The following is a 16,781-nucleotide window of genomic DNA, read 5'->3' as shown; positions in this document are numbered from 1 at the left end:
CAAGAATAGCTATGCTGTGTGAAAAAGCAGCTCTTTCTAGTACAAAATACTCCTGCTGACAGTGGCTGACAATGTTTTCATAAGGCTAGAAGAGGGTCCTGTGTAAATATGTCTCCTCAGAATATTTTCCTCAGCTAAGGAACAAACAAATTAAACCCTAAATGAACCAATCCGATTCTCTCCAGAATCCTGTTTTTTACTTATTCCCTCTCCTACCTACCACAGGAAAAATAAAAGCAAGAAAATAAATATAAATGATCCAACAATGGAGTTCACCACCATTCTGAACTTGCTCTTATAATCCACCAGATGTCTCATCGTTTTATGCTCTTCATCTGTTGTATTCAGAATCTTGTTTATGAGCAAAAAGAAAGAATATTTTATAAATTGAGCAAAGCCAGGAGCTCAGTGCCAGCATAATTGGAATCTTAAAGAGTCTAATCATTATTAGCACAGATCTAATTGACACACAATAAGTAAAAATTAACAATGCAATTAAAATTGTCATCACTTGACTTCTGAACTGATCTATGCCTTAAATCTGTTTGCCTTGTGTAGTCTTTTAATTACAGATTATACTGCAAATGCATGAAAATCAATGCAATCACTGACTCATTTCCCTAAAGAATAACAATGCAGCATCATCATTTTTGATCTGTAAATTGTGATAGTTAGAAAGGTTTTTCATTAAAATAACATAGTGCATCTTCCCTTCACTAGATGTTAAACTTCAGACCTCCCACAAATCCATACAGGGACATGAATTAATTCAAGTTCTTTCCCATGTTATGGAAAAGAGCTCTAGCATTGGAACAGGAAGGTATGAAGGAATAGTTAGGCTGTTCCACTGAATGCTGTTTTTGAGATTCAGCAAATCTTTCTTGCTGTTCTTAGTGAGACCAACAACAACAGCAAAATAATTTACATAAGATACAAAGACTATAGAAACCTAGCTGAATTACTGTTGAAATTATAAAGCTGCATAACTGCTACAGTTTGAGATTAAGTTTTAATGTTAATACTTTACTTAACTTTTAGCTCAATTTCAGTTGAACTAAATTGCAACCATTAATTGCAATTAGATCATAATGATTGAAAGAAAAGGCAAATAGAAAATATGTTGTATTCAAAAGTACACTGGCTTTACAATGGCAGTTAACTTTTTCTACCCTCAAGGAGTAATTTTGAGCACATCACAAGATATTCCATTTGCCAACTCTTTGTTAAAATCATCTCCCAGTTCTCACCAAATAATGTTATTTAATTCTACTCTCTACTGCTGGTAATTACTGCATTAATTAACCATTCCAAACACTATTCTTCAAACTGCCTTTGCATTAGTGGAGCAGCTGAAAGTCCCATAAATACTTAAGGCTTCAAGTCCAGAGGAATTGTTTCTCTTATCAAAGGGATTGTTTCCTCCCTAAAACCGTGACAATTAGAGATCTTCATTTTCACAGCCAATTAACCTGTCAGCCACGCTAGAATGTTTTTGCTACCAAGGCTACCACAATATATAGCACGACACAGACCTCAGAGCAGCTGACAAAGTTCAAGAAGTTGATAAAGTCATGCTGGCTCAGTTAGCCTACCCTGGGCCTGCACCCAGTTGGAAGATGTGCTTCCTAAAAGAATAGGTGTGATTCGAGAAATATGGGAAATATTTATATGTATGTCTAGCCACAGTGAAGAACACCTGTAAACCAGCAATAAGGATGGACCCATGGACTGAGGGAGAGAAAAAGAGACTCTTGAGTTAAAACCCCATGAGAATAATTAAGACAGAATGTTAGCCTTCTTGACGTGTGACATGGTAGGCATTACAGTACAGGGAAAGCATTATTTAAGATGGTAGTGAGCTCTGCAACTAACACCAAAATTAGTCATCGTAAAGTACTAGACAATCCAAAGAAACTAAAGTGGAATTCTTGAGGTGCAGGTCTGTGTTTGGCCAATGGAAGAGTGGGGCATTACTAAATATGCCCTAGATTCTGCTGCAAATAGGAGCCTCAATGTGTCAGCATGCAAATTCCAGATGCTGCCCCAAAAGTCATGTACAACCAATTCTCCCAGGCAGAAAACTTTAAAAAAAAAAGTCAGAGCTTTTTATGTAATCAACCACGGAAAAGTGTGCAATTTTTTCACAAAGGCTGCAGATGTTACCAGATTGCCTTCAGTCTATTCACGGAGTCTGGGAAGAGAGTCTTTGTTTAAATTGTTAATGTAATGATATTTAAATATGTCCCACACATTGAATATGGTCTATTTTAAAATATTACACCTTCATATTTTAGTAAAATAATCTGAGGATTCCATCAAATTGCTTTAGCTTGGCCAGTTATTACCTTAGACTTAAAGCATTTCCCTTTTAGTGATTTAATTATTGGTTATTCATTGTAACAATTTAAAAGAAATTATATGTTCCACAGGTCAGTGCATTTAGCATCTATATTTCTGGTAAACATTATGACAGATGCTGGCCCATGTTTAGTATTTTATTGCAAGGCAAGACATTCTTTAATACTAAGGACAATGGCATGAATTAAAATTTTACTTTCATTTTCTTTGGGTTTTGTTTTCCCCTATTTAAAAGTTTAAAGAATGACATAATGTATTTTTTAAAAAAAAACCAAAACCAAACTCTCCTTGCAGCTATTTTTCTTTGTTTAAGAGTTGTATAAGTTTTGACAATTATTATTTTCAAAAAACAAAATGCCAAAAATCTCTTCCAAACCCCAATAAAATGTTACATTTTCTATGATACAGAATGTTACAGCAATATGTATATTAGAAGCCAGGAAGCATTTTTTCCCCAACTGGATCAAGTAATGCCTTCGCAGCTCTCCAATTCAGATGTGTTAATGCAGTTCAAAGCTTAGCATAGTCAGAAAATAAGATTACAACCTAAGTCTCTGCACAGAACAGATTGTTAATATACAATTCATTACTGTGAGTTTTCCACACGTTTCTTTGTGTGGTACTGAAGTGGTAGTACTTTTTTTCCCTCTTTTCTAATTAACAGATTTAACATGCAGAAATAATAAAAGAAATATAAGGCAATATCACTTTACCGTTCCATTTAGACAGTATGTGCTAATATAATTCTTGTGATAAATATGAACCTGTTCGTTTATCAAATCCCTCAGAAGATTATCTAAAGCAACTCCCATGTAATTACCATTCACCATCTGTTCCACCAGGGCCTCAGCTGATCTGCTGGCATCTTGCAGTTTTCTGTACTTCTCAGGCTTTTCTCGCTGGATGGCCTGCAGCACAACAGGAAAGGTGAGTATTTCAACACAGGGATTGTGAACAAGAAAGTAATTCATCTCAGGGATGTCTTCTGGTTTCTTGAGACATTTTAACCTGTCATATCACCCTGCCTGCCCCCTGATTTGCAATGACAGCAGCAGGTACCACAAACCACCAGGAAGGGAGTCAGTCAGAGTCAAACACAAAAACTGAGAGTCAGAACACAACTGAGTTGACAAATGACACACATCAGTATTTTACAGACAAAAAACGGACATAGAAATTAAGAGCTATTCAAAGCACAATATTTCACAAATAATATATTTGTTCAACAGAAATTCCTTGTGGAAGAATAGATTTTCTCATTTTTCCATGGTAAAATCAAAAATTGACCTTGTCACTAAATTGCAGGGATTCATAGCATTCTACAGTATTGAACCCATATAAAATTTGATTGCTTATGTTACTATTTTGTTTGAAAACAAAATAACTGTAAAATGCATATATAAGATCACAACAGGCTTCTCATAACGTATTGTATTTAACACTCTTGATTCACCTTTCTTTACAAAAAAATTGCTCACAAATGTTCAGGCCAGCACTCAGGCTAGCTGGTAAGGGCTAGTAAAAGCCATTTGCTAAAGTGAAAGGATGTAGTAGGAATCTAAATTTAAATTTCCTTTTCAGTCAGTAGCAATACTTGTGGAAAGTAAACACATTTTAGATCTGACAGCCCATCAATGCTGTCTTGTAGTTAACATCATGAAGTCATTTCATTGACTTTAAACTAAATTAGTTGCACAATTTAGATGTAATCTAGAAGTTCAAAGATGCAGCAAGGAGCTACAATCAAGTTTGGTACAAAAAAAAAAAACCCAGACTATGTATCTCCCAGAGATCTTGACCAACAGAGTGTCCCATGAATCAAGGCTCTCACTTTCCTGCAGCAGATGGACAAACACAAGAGGATTTGTCCCCTCAAATCCTACATGGTGTATATGGAAAGATAACACATGGCCCTTGCCCCAGATGGGCTTCCCCATCACCCTGTGTATTTCTACAGCAAGGGCAGATGCTGCATGACTTTTAAAAGGTTTCTTAAATTAAAAAGAAAGCTCAAGTAGGTGTCTAAGAATATATTCAGTAAAATAACCTTATACACTTGCATTTGGAAATATTATTTTTCAAATAGATTGTTACACCACATGGAATGAATACAAACACCTTTGAATTAACTCTCTCATAATAACTTTTAAAGTGCGATGCTTAAAACTTCTTCAATTTCATAAGAAGCAGCTCCATGGAAAACTTTGTAGGTGAGGAGCCACAGAAATTTGAAAGTGAAATTTTCAATTAAATTCACATTTTCCCCCAGCCTACCTGTAACTGCTATTCATTTGTGCATATAGAAATAGTTAACAGCAGGCTTTCTAACAGTATCTCAAAGATTATTTTTAATGCTTTCACTAAAACAATTTTGGATAAATAAAAAATATAAAGAAAATATATTTAGAGAGTAATCGACGATGAAAATATTTTGTATAACATAACATTATAAACATATCATTAATATATAACTTAGTTATCATTGAAATATTATAAAGTAAAATCCCAATAAATTACAGGTGACTGTATGAATTATCTGTCATTTTTGTAGGTCAATAAAATCTTGCACCATTCCACAGAACAATTTAAATATTTTCCAAATTAAAAAAGTAAATTAACTCTCTGCAGAGCTCCAAAATCTCTCACAGAATCTTAATTAATACTACTCTGTCTATAATGCCAGATATAATTAACATGAGAATAACTACTGAGAACTCAAAAGAATCATTAAAACACTAAAATATACTGAAAATAATTCTACTCCGTCTGTAATGCCAGGTGTGTAATTATCATGTGTATAACTGTAGTTAGGAGAAATTAATCATAAAAAAAAAGAAACTTTCATAAAATATGCTAAAACTTATCTTTTTAAAATATAAAAATGATTTGACATAAAAGCTTGGGGAAGTCAACCCTTCAGTGCCCAGTAATATAGCTAAGTGTGCAGGAAAATGTGAAGAAATGTTCTCTTCTAAAAGACTGAAGTTCCCAGGTTCTGGTAGATAATATAAGCACTATATGTGGAGTCCTTAAATAAACATAAAAGATTTCACACATACCAAACTTTCTGCCAACTATATTTCTCCATTATTTTTTCTGTAACTGGCACATATTATGAAAATGAAGGTTGAACACGAGTTAAGAGGAAGATAAACACACACAGAAAGCACAGTGCCAGCCAAAGGAGGAGAGACTGAACTCTTGGTTCTTCATCCAAAGAAAAATGATGTGATATGGGAAGAAAAGAGGAAGTTAACTGTGGTTACTCAAAACCCTGAGTCACCACATGGTCCTGCCTTTAGTCTGTTCCACACTGCCACTGTTTGCCAAACCTGCAAACTGTGTCTTGAGTTTTTAAGATCCTCAGAAGTATATCTATAAACCTGTGTAAAGTGCCTAGAAATGAAGGGATTAGTCCTGGAAATACCTCTCATTTATCTCTTTAGCTCTGTTTTCTTCATTTTTTCCTTTACTGAAGGGGACTGTACACTTGATCCAGGCTCATTTATGACACAAGTAGAATGGGATAATTTTGAAAGGATTTGTGAAGTTTTGAAACTTAAATTCTGTACATTGTAATAGACAATTTTTGATAGTGGTGGTTAAGTAACTTCAAAATATTTCCAAATATATAACTTCTCTTTTCTTCTTTTAACTCTTTTTTGCTTTCTGTGAAAGATTTTTTCAGAAAAGCCCCACCAATATTAGAGGGAAAGGTTTGCTTTACAGACTTTAGTCCAAGCAGAAATTGATTCTCTTTTGGACTGCTTTGTAACAGATAATGCAAATGTATTACAGCCTAGTTTTAATTGACCGAAAAACATTATAAATTCATCTTTAGCTAAATGCTGGCCAAAGGCAAAGAGGCTATTTTTACAACTCTAAACATTTTATTTGACCTTGAGATTTTAATTGGCAGCCAATGACTCCATAACCTGGAAAATACAGATGGTTGGAGAAATTTGGATGTTATTCATATATCAAATCGACATCCTACTTTGGGATCTCTGTAAAAGGATGCAGGGTAGCAGTAGTCCCTGACCTCCTGTGATGGTGACCCATCACCCCTGAGGGCAGAGAGGACAACATAATCATCACCACCTCTGACAGTGATTCAGCTCTCAAATATCCAGGCCCAACAAAGCATGTCTGAAAAAGGTCACTAAAACAAAACAAACATATGAGAAAGGGGCTCCTGAGAATGCCAAGAGAACAAATTTAATTGTCTAGGATATCTGACTTTTTCCCTTACATCTGTTCCTTATGTTTATCTTTGATTCTGAATTTCTAGGTGCTTCTTCTTGGCTAACCAAAACCCCTTCCAAAGAGTTTTATTTCCAGTTTATTGTTGGATAGTCTCAAATCTGATTTACTAAAGCAGGATTTACTGCCTGAAATTGAAGGGATTTTCACACCTGAACCTTCATATATTTGACCTTGCAATATTGTGAAAGCTCATTCTCAAAAAAAACCCTGAGTCATTATTAGGTCTGATTTTAGTAAAATACACACAATAACTGTAAAATATTAATGGTGGGATGCAGCATAACAATATTTACAACATTAATGTTTGGATGTCTCCATTATTTAGGAGTAGAATGGTTGTTCAGTAATTTAACTTCGATTCTTATGGCACCACAGTCTCCCTGCCCAGGTAAGGTAAGTGTCTTTCTTTTGTAACAGGGAAGGGCTATGAATATTCTTCTTCTCCCCAGACAGAGGAATGGACTTTTTGCACATGTCTGATATATTCAAGCTACATAATACATCTGCCAAAGGCTAATTTCCTGCCAGGATCTGAAGAGCAGCTGGCTTAGCAAACAGAGTCACTGCATTTCATGCAGCCTGCTCTTGGCTCTGTCTCCCCCAGGACTCCTCTAAGCTGGGATGGAAGCAAGCTTTTGCACTTTATGAATCACCAATGATGGCAAAAGAGATTTCCTTGTGCCTTTTATTTCCCATGTCTCTGTCCCCCCATCATGCAGCAGATGCATTTCCACTAAATCTTCTCAAAGTAACCCCTCATCCATGAAAAATGATGGGCAGGAGCAAGCTGCCACAAGTGAAAAAAAACCCCCAAAACTAGTAACCTCTCTCCAAAAGAACAGCAGAAAAGAAAGTCATTATAAAAAGGCTCTAGGACTCAGCATGGACTATGGTTGGGAATAAAGGGCAGTTTTGATGTCAGCCAAGCACAGCTGTTCTGTGATATGTATTGTCATATGGGGGAAAAAGCCTAAATGATAAACCAGTAAGGGCAAGATGGGACACCTTCACACACGTGTAAGTGATCACATGTGTGCATGTATGAGTGCAACATGGGGCATGGCTATGGATGTTAGTGCACATCCTGGTTTTGTCTGGGATACAGTGAATTTCTTCTCAGTAACTGGTGGAGTGCTGTGCTTTGGATTCATTATGAGAAAAATATTGATAACACTGATGTTTTGGGTTTGCGAAGTCGTGTTTATCCTCAATCAAGAATTCCTTTTTTCTGTGTGTCTCATGCTCTGCCAGTAATACACAAAAAAATAAAAAGCTGGGAAGGAGCATAGCCAGGACAGGTGATCCAAACTGGCCAGGGGGATATTCCACACCATAGAATTACATGTTCTGTGTATAAATTGGGGCAGTTACCTGGAAGGTCACTCTGGGTTCAGGGATGGGGTCTGGCTGTGGTCAGCAGGCGCTGAGCAATTGCATTGTGCATCACTTGTTATTTGTTGTTCCTTTTTTATAATCATAATTATTAATTGCTATGATAATATATTTTACTTTATTTCATTTACCTATTCTTATCTCAACTTTCAAGTTTTACTTTTGGCTCTCCCCGTTCCACTGGGATGGGTGGGGGAAAGCCAGCAAGTGTGGTGCTTAGTTGCCAGCTGGGCTTAAAGCTCAACAGTACAATAAAATCTATTTCAATTATCACTCACATATGTTTTCTTTCTGCATTTCATTTTTTTTTATATGCCTTCTACAACTTTACTAGAGATTACAATATGTTAAAACACACACTATCTTATTTTCTATTGATTTGAGGCTCATTTTGAGAGAACTAATAACTAAAAGTGTCAGCAAGCAGCAATGAAACTGTTCAAATCAATGAACTGAACAGTACTCTCTGCTTTGGCTCTCACTTCATAGATGGAAACAGAGACAAGACCAGGAAAAGTCAGGTCAGGACAAGTTTTAAAACCTGGCATTTATAAAAATTGGATTTTTTCTTTGCTATTTAAAAAAGTGTGTACAAAGACTTACACAAACTGAAAACCATTCAACACAGAATTCATGTAGCACTTATCAAGTGTCATCTTTCAGAGTTCTTTCTATCAAATTAATACATGTAATTAGAATCTTTTCTCCCTTAGAACAACTAGAAACTTCTAAAAGCTTTTATAAGTCTTAGAAACAGACAATATGAGGTGGAACAGGTGGGAAACCTGACAGTGAGGGTAGCCAGCTTAATTTGTCAGTCAAGATGAGCTAATTTTCATCCTTGATATTCCTCAAAATGGGAATGTATGAAGGGGAGATCAGTATTTTGTTACTTTTCTTCAATTTATTTAAAAATTTAGATTGGAGCACTTGGAAAATTAAATTTATATCTATTAATGTATTAGATGAATCCCATTAACTCAGAATGGAAGCACGTGAACCCATGAAATCTACTCTGTGTTTTCGATCTAGTCTGCATATATATGTACATTTATGTATATTTCACATAACATGAAGCTGTGGCATGAACTAAATTCAGGACTTTCCATCTGAATGGATAATTTATAGCGCTAATATTATGACAATAATATTAGTAGCACTAATATTAAAACCCAAAATTATTGCAAGAAACCTATGATTTAACATGGAATTTTAAAATGTATACTTACAATCACAAATTGTAATGTTACAATCACAAAAATTCCATGTTCCTCAATCTTATCATAGGTGATTTACGATGGAAAAGCAGATAATGAAGAAAAACAGTAGCAAATCTAACCTCAACACAATAACTTTGTTCCATCTATTTGTGTTCTAGGAGTATGTATCAAGTCATGCTTTAATGACATTCCATAATAACATTCAATATTATTCCATTAATAATAACATATACTGTGCTACTATCAAAGCTAATTATAAAAACTCCCCTTTCTCTTACTTGGAAAACATGGGCATTTTTTCATTGATCTACAAAAATAAAATATGGAAGAATACTTGTAACAGTTTAGTTTTCAAGGGCTAGATTCAGTAATTCAGTCTGTGACACAAACACAAAACCACAGCTACTTCTTAAGCAGTGCAGAACTATTCACTCTGGCAGAAAAGAAGAGTTTTTGTTTCTGACATGGTACTACAATAGAGTAAAAAAACCCAAAAAAACCTCTGTGGAAATTGGTGACTGTCATATATATTTTACAGCTCTGTAAAAGGAAATAGATATGGTTTTCTTTTGCATCCACTAGAGGGACAATTTTCATGTCCTTCAATTTATGCATGTATAATGTCAAATTAAGCTGTCAGTATAGAACGATGCTGCATATTTAAGATATGATATATAGTCTTTGGTATAACTTCACCTAAGACTTTCACGGCTCTAGAATACCTTAATTAAATATGAATATGCATGAACAAAAACAACCAGAAAAATCTATGTATCCAGACAGCCTGTGTAGCAATTTTGATGCCAAAATCTGAAACTCACAGAAACAGCAAGCACTTCTAAATTTATCCTGGACAATCAATGCTTGTCAGTCGACATTTGAACTCATTTAACCTTGGGCTTTGGAAGCACACTGCCAAGCTACTACAGACTAACAGACATGTATTCGAGCAGTTTCTCCTACATTGACTCTTTCTCTGAGGTCTGAGAGGTTCCCTTCCTTCCGATAGACGGCAAACTCGGGGCTCTGCAGCACTGCCTCGGAGCGAGTCATCCAGCTGTGCAGCTCCGTGGTGTCTGAGTCAAACCTGAGGGACACAACAAGGGCAGTAAGACTTTGTATTTCCACAGAGTTTCTGAAAACAGCAGCAAACATGTTTAACTGGTTGTTCGAACAAGTGAGTAAACAGCAATTTCTCCCAGCAAAAGGCAGTTTTAAACTCCCGTATCTCATCAGAGAGTTCATAAAACTATTCACTCTAAAATTTAGAAACATAGAAATGCTTTTTCATTTTTACGACCCTGATTTGACAGCTGGACAGACACAATAATTTTCACAATAAGTATTCTAATTTTTCAAGCTAATTTTTTTTTTGAAGGTATGAAACAAATGTCTCTCAGTAAAGAGAGAGGACCACAAGTCCTGTTGGCTAAGCTAAGGATGTAAGATCTATCCGGCTGACCAAACACAGCCTTCAAACCTATGAGATTTTGGTCCCAGCTTGTGCTGCTGATACTATGAAGGAAATTCAAGCAGAAAATTTGATGAAAGAAGCTTTTTCTGATTAACTCAAATTTGCTGTAGAATGTAATCACTAATCAACAAGTAAAGTATAATTTTCTACAGTTAAAGCCTTAGAAACCAAAATTAAGATCCCCAGCTCTTACTTTATAATTAGTTTTTACTCTACAGTCCTCTTTACAGTCTGGATTTTTTCATCAACTCCTTTAAAACTGATCTTAATATTTGTTAACCACTTCTAAGGTAACATCTCAAAATACAGATATTTAAATTAATAACGTTTAAAATTTTCAAATTGTGATTCAGTATCTACTGTAGTTTGGAAAACAAGAAGCTTCAGACAATATTTTTTCTCAGTTGTGCCACACTCTCTGCTTGATTGCATTTCTTTATTGCTTTGTATTTTCTAATATTTATATCCCTTTTGCAGCTGACTTTCCTTCTGCAACAACAGAACAGAAAGACCTGGGGGAATAAATAACAAGTTGTATCTTTCAGTTTGCTTTGTGACTATAGGTTGCATCATTTGCATACAATTGAAAATCTACTAAAGCCAGAAACTTGAAAAACAATTATACCCCTGGAGGAATTAATTATTTTATAAATATATACTTCATTTATACAAGGATTTATACTTCTAAAATACAAGGATGTAAGGCAAAAGCAGGTGCTACATAAATCTACACAGAAGAAATGAAAAATGAATACAAGAGTTCCATGCTTGAGCTAATATTTATGCTTCCTTTTTTCCTTCTCCACTGTGATTTTTTAAAATTGATAAATAATGAAAAAAATCACACACTGCCTTAATCTCAGTCCAATATTCTATATTCAAATTATAAACTCTTAGGAATAATTTTGATAAAACAATTCCTGATAATGCAATTTGAATACTCATTCAAGGAGAAAAAATGCAACTGTGAAGTAATGGAAGGTGCAAAAAAATTCAGTTTTGTAAAGAACTACAAGTTCAGAGGCAAAAGACAAAATAACCTTCCCAGATGGTTCAAGGAATGTCTGTGCTGGTAACAGATTCTAAATCCTGAACTCAAACCGCACAGTCAGTTAAGAGCTTCCTACCTGAGCTTTATTTCTGATCATTAAATCAACTGCAATTCTTGAAATAAAATGTTCTGCAAATAACAACTGCATATTTGATGATCACAAAACACGAGACATTTGATAGCAATGAAGACAAGTTTACCAGTCCCTCAGTACTAAAATTCCTTGACTGCAGGTAAAATTGTATGAGTTCTGGCATTTGCTCCATTCTGAAGCTGCAGGCAATTAGGATTAGTGAGACCAACTCTCTGAAAAGTAGCCTGGTCTTACTCTGGTACAGGATGGAAAGTGACAGAGAAAAATGTTTATCAGTGATCAATTCTTCAATTAAAAGGATTTAGCTCTTGCCTCTGCAACATCTGGAAAAAGAATGGGAGCATTTGGGATAGTTTTGACTGTACAACAAAATAATTAGGAACACATCTCATGACCCAGAGAGCCATCGGATGGTGGCAAGTATCAGACACAGATCTCTGAAGTCCCTTCCAACCAAAAGCATTCTATAATATGGTATGATTCTCTGATATGACGAAGTTGATCTCACATAACAGATTGCTCTCTGTCACTTGCAGTTTCTTCTGGAGATAAATATAATTCCAGAAACAAAGCCTTCTGTTCAAAAAGGGCAATAGAAAGGGGGCAGAAAAGAATTCAAATACATAAAGGTTAATTCTAAGTACCTTTTCACAGTACATAGACATCCTTAAGATAAAGACATTTTACCTAGTGGGGGTAAAAATCACTCTCTCAGGATCATCTTGTTTAAAAGGAGGAAACACTGGTAGAAAACGCATTTAATTATTCTGCTATAGTGATTGGATACTTCCTCTCTGAGCACAGCTGCAGTTACAAATTATATTGGCTCTAGATTGATATCAAAGTATAAATAGTCTTTAAATCTCCTAGGAACAACAAAACTTTTGACATAAAATAAAGCAATATTACCTTTCTTACCAAACAAACTTCAACTCATGCAGAATTTGTAAAAACAGATCCATGGAAGATACTAAAGCAAAAATCACTTGAGAAATTACTCTAAATAACTTCCTTAATTTAACGTTGCACATTGGCATGCTCCCCCCCTAAAAATTCAATTTGAAGCAGGAGATTTATTCTTCATGCAGCAGTCATGGTTTTGTTTTCCAATTAGTCTTTTCTTCTGCTGTTCCACAAGAGAGATACTATTTTTCCTGGTCCCATAGCCCTCTCTTCACAGGCCAGCACATGTCAGCCGAGTTCAAATGGAGATTTTTTTAAATTGTGAAATATAAAGAAAGCAAGTCTTGTTTCTTCGTGGTATCCAGAAGTTTTTTGATTAGATAAGGGACTCCTCTTAGGACTAGAGTATCCTACTCTGGTGGGTATTTGGGTTGGAAATTCCATGCACGGAAAGAGAAAAACATAATGCACCTAAATTGTGAAATGCCTCAAAGGTGAGATTTATCATGTATTTAACACAGAAAAGGAAAGCCAGAACAAGGAGTCAATTTTGAACAAATACATGGTGATCTACTAAGAGAATTTGGAATGGGGATCTGAAGTGAACAAATGGCTCATTATAATCCAAAAAATAAATGTGTGGAGAATTTCCCATGAAAATATGACTCACATAGATTAAAAATATGAAGATAATTTTTAAATATGATTTGAGTGAAAAGATATACAAACAAATTCAACATTAAACAAGTTCACATAGGAACTCAACGAGGCATGAAGTATCTTCCTGTCAAGTAGACTTCATGGTACATAATCTTATCTCTAAACTGAACAAATTTCATCTTTAAACTACATTACTATGTTACTGCTCCCATGGCCTGACAGCGGTTTCAGTACTTTATCCTTTTAACAGACAGAAATTGCCTAACAATTTCCTTTGCTCATTCATTTTTTCCTTCCTTCCTTCCCCAAACAAAAATCACACTGGGCCTATCAGCACTGTGAATCTCAGGCAGACATAAGACCATTTGCCTACATATTGAGTTGGCAGGCAATGATACCTCTTTGATCCAAGAACCACATTACTGAATTATTTCATTTCCATGTCTGGACTGAAATCCCCAGCTCGCCAGAGGTCTTTCTCAGCTTGTAGCTCTTCACTGCTGAGAATATATCAAAGAACAACTTTACAGTACACAGTACCCATTGGAAGAATTATTCTGATCTAATTCCCTGCTGTCTGTCTTCCTCCTCTGTATTTGTAGTTGATGAGCCATTAATTGATAAATAGACTTGTTCTTATCTTCTAATTCAACAGCTGATTTATCCTAACAAACATTTTCATCTTCCTATTTTTTTTTAATTAAGTTGTCAATTTTATTTCCTTTTGGAATGACATTTTGACCCTCCCTCTGCACTTGTGATGCTATTCAGTTTAACCTCATCAACATTATGACCAGTGCATTTTTGTAATGCACAACAAAGCATCAAAAGAAATACTAAATCAACCCCAAGTGTGAACCTCCAACAGAAACTTCATCATTAGGTACAGAGCACTTTTAAATCCAGTCATCCAGGCCTCCAGCAAGTGCTGGCTGCTACCACTCCCATAATATTGCAGGTAATTTCAGGGGGTAAGCGTGAAGAATATAAATTCCCTGTTTATCTGACACTAATCCATGTCTCACCTCACAAAAAGAATGAAGGGTTAAAACTAACAAGCATTAAGAAGTGTCCATGTTTACAAACCTCTACATACCCATACTTATTACACTCCAAATGAAAATGTTTATTATTTATTCCCCCTGGAAGACACAGAAAACTATTCTGTTGTGTCTCAGTCTTCTTTTCCTCTGGAACTGGCTACAGACATACTGAAATCAAAAACCACCAGGAAAATTGAAGTAATGACTTTCTTCTTTTTGGATTTGGTATCTATCATTAGATAACAATATCAGAGCAAAAGCTGCATTTCTGTAAGAGAATAAGAGTGAAACAACCCATTGGAGTGGCAGTAAAAGTGCAAAACAATTACCATTTAGTCCTGACTAATATAAATAGTCACATAGAAATTGGATATTTGAAACAATAGCTATCAAAAAGACCATTATAAAGTCATTAAATTTTTTCCTTTGATACATTTTTTCTACAAAAATCCAAACTTATATAAATAATGAAGCATTGGAATCCCAAATATAATAATTTTCAGAGCAGTGAGGGCTTCTCTCTTTTCAAAAAGTTTGTTTAACAGCTGTTAAATGAAAAAAACACTAGATGGAGCAACTCTCCTGTTTTAACACACCTTTCTTTTCAAAGTAAATCAAGTCTCTTTCCAATCTTCAGATTAACATTGTATCAATAATAACGTTATGACAAGTTGAATTTCCTTGGAAACATTAGGAAGCGTGTAAAAAGTTATTTACCAAATTGCAAAGAAAGGTATCTTTGGACATCATTAAATCACATTAATATTACAAATATGTTTAAATTAAATATTAAACAGCTCTTACCTGCCTGCTATTTAAAAACTTAGCATGAACAGAGAAATTTTCAGATTTTTCTATGATATGCAACTGACCTGTTGTTCCTAGAATATGTAAATACCATGAAACTAAATGCTACCTTGCATCCCCTTCTCCCATTTACAGGGATTTTTAATACTACAACCTCAGTTGTGTTACATTCATCTCTAGTCCTAATGCCTACTACATACTTTTACTGATCCTATTATACAGCTCCAAGTATTTTATCTTTCTCAGTTTCAAACTGCTTCTTTTGGGAAAAGGAGCTTTTCTTTGACTAGTAACAGAACCTAACTCACCTAAATTATTCTGACATTTTGAAACATTACTTCTGAAGCAGTTTCAGATTTTTGGGGAAGAATGGAGTGGGGAGAAGTAAAAAAAGAAAAAAAAAAAGAAAAGTAATCTGGTTCTTATCTCTGCTTTCCACCACTTATAGCAAAAAGTTGCTTTAAGAGGCGAGAAAAAATCAACAGCTTCCTTGCCAAGCATTTGTGCCACGAAGAATCAGAGCAATGTTATATTCAGTCCTGTGGGTGTTAAGTCCCATTGCTTCTTCTCAATTTCTTCAGTTTAAATAGAGATTTTTATACTTTTAATCCTAATGAAACACTCAGAAATATAAAAGTAAAATGCATTCTAGAAAGTCCAGAGCTTCAATCTTAGTCATCCATTTTTTCCTCCTCGGCTTATTAACTGTAGGCTGCCCTCATAGTACACGAATGCAACATTCACAGAGTAGCTAAACTACTCTTTCTTCCTCCTTGTAAAAGTTTCTAGTATTTCTCAAACATTTACTTCACAGAGAAGCAAACCTGGCGCACAAATCTGTCCAAACAGGTAGCAATGGAGCTTGACGCATTTATTTCAAGCACACTCCTTTACAGAAACAACTCTGCCTAAAGCCTGAGAAGAGATGAAAGAAGTGGCAGAACCTGGGAGCATTTCTCATCACCTCAAAAAAGCCCCAGTGTGTCTTTCCCTCCCAGCCCCAAAAATACCAAGCAAGAGGATGCAGTGGGCTGTACTGTGACTGAAGAAAGCAGCCAACACAATCTGGTTATTCAACTTCAGAAGCTTCTGATAAGCCTTCAGTAATTGCTAGGGTTTTTTTTTTTATCAAACCAAAACTAAAGAGTAAATAATCAACTATTAGCCATTAAGTGGTCAGGGAAAATTTTGGTTGTAAACACATGCAATATAGAATGATGTAGGAGAGATAGGTTGAGAGCCCCCATTCTCTTAGTTAATTTTAAATATCAAAAGTTATGCAGCACTATGGGCTTTGTTTATCTTTGGGTGCAGCTACAACTGAATACATACAGAAACACCTGAAAGATCTTGCAACCAACAATGTACCCAGAAAACAAATGACTGGCTGTTTGGGAATAGAACTATGGGGCTCTTCCAGCAAAAAAAAAAACAAAAAACAAAACAAACAAACAACAAAAAAAAAACCCTACCAAAATGTGTCTGGTCACCAATTAGCAAAGATATTTTAACT

At 35.2% G+C, this 16,781-nt stretch overlaps 1 protein-coding gene across 9 annotated transcripts in view; it reads right to left on the bottom strand.

The window, feature by feature from the left end:
• DMD (dystrophin) overlaps nt 1–16,781 on the bottom strand; it is a 1,152,080-nt gene that overhangs the window by 657,698 nt on the left and 477,601 nt on the right. For all 9 annotated transcript variants that reach the window (XM_085049820.1, XM_085049818.1, XM_085049835.1 and 6 more), the window contains 2 exons: nt 10,200–10,323; nt 3,179–3,266 (listed from right to left, as the gene is read on the bottom strand). In XM_085049820.1, coding sequence (XP_084905946.1) covers nt 3,179–3,266; nt 10,200–10,323 — 212 coding nt within the window. The remainder of the gene's footprint in view (nt 1–3,178; nt 3,267–10,199; nt 10,324–16,781) is intronic.

The sequence above is a fragment of the Lichenostomus cassidix genome, chromosome 1 (genome assembly GCF_008360975.1).
Source record: "Lichenostomus cassidix isolate B80296 chromosome 1, HeHo_3.0, whole genome shotgun sequence".
NCBI lineage: Eukaryota > Metazoa > Chordata > Aves > Passeriformes > Meliphagidae > Lichenostomus > Lichenostomus cassidix.
Note: the sequence above shows the minus strand (reverse complement) of the source record. Positions and strands in the feature narration are given on the sequence as shown.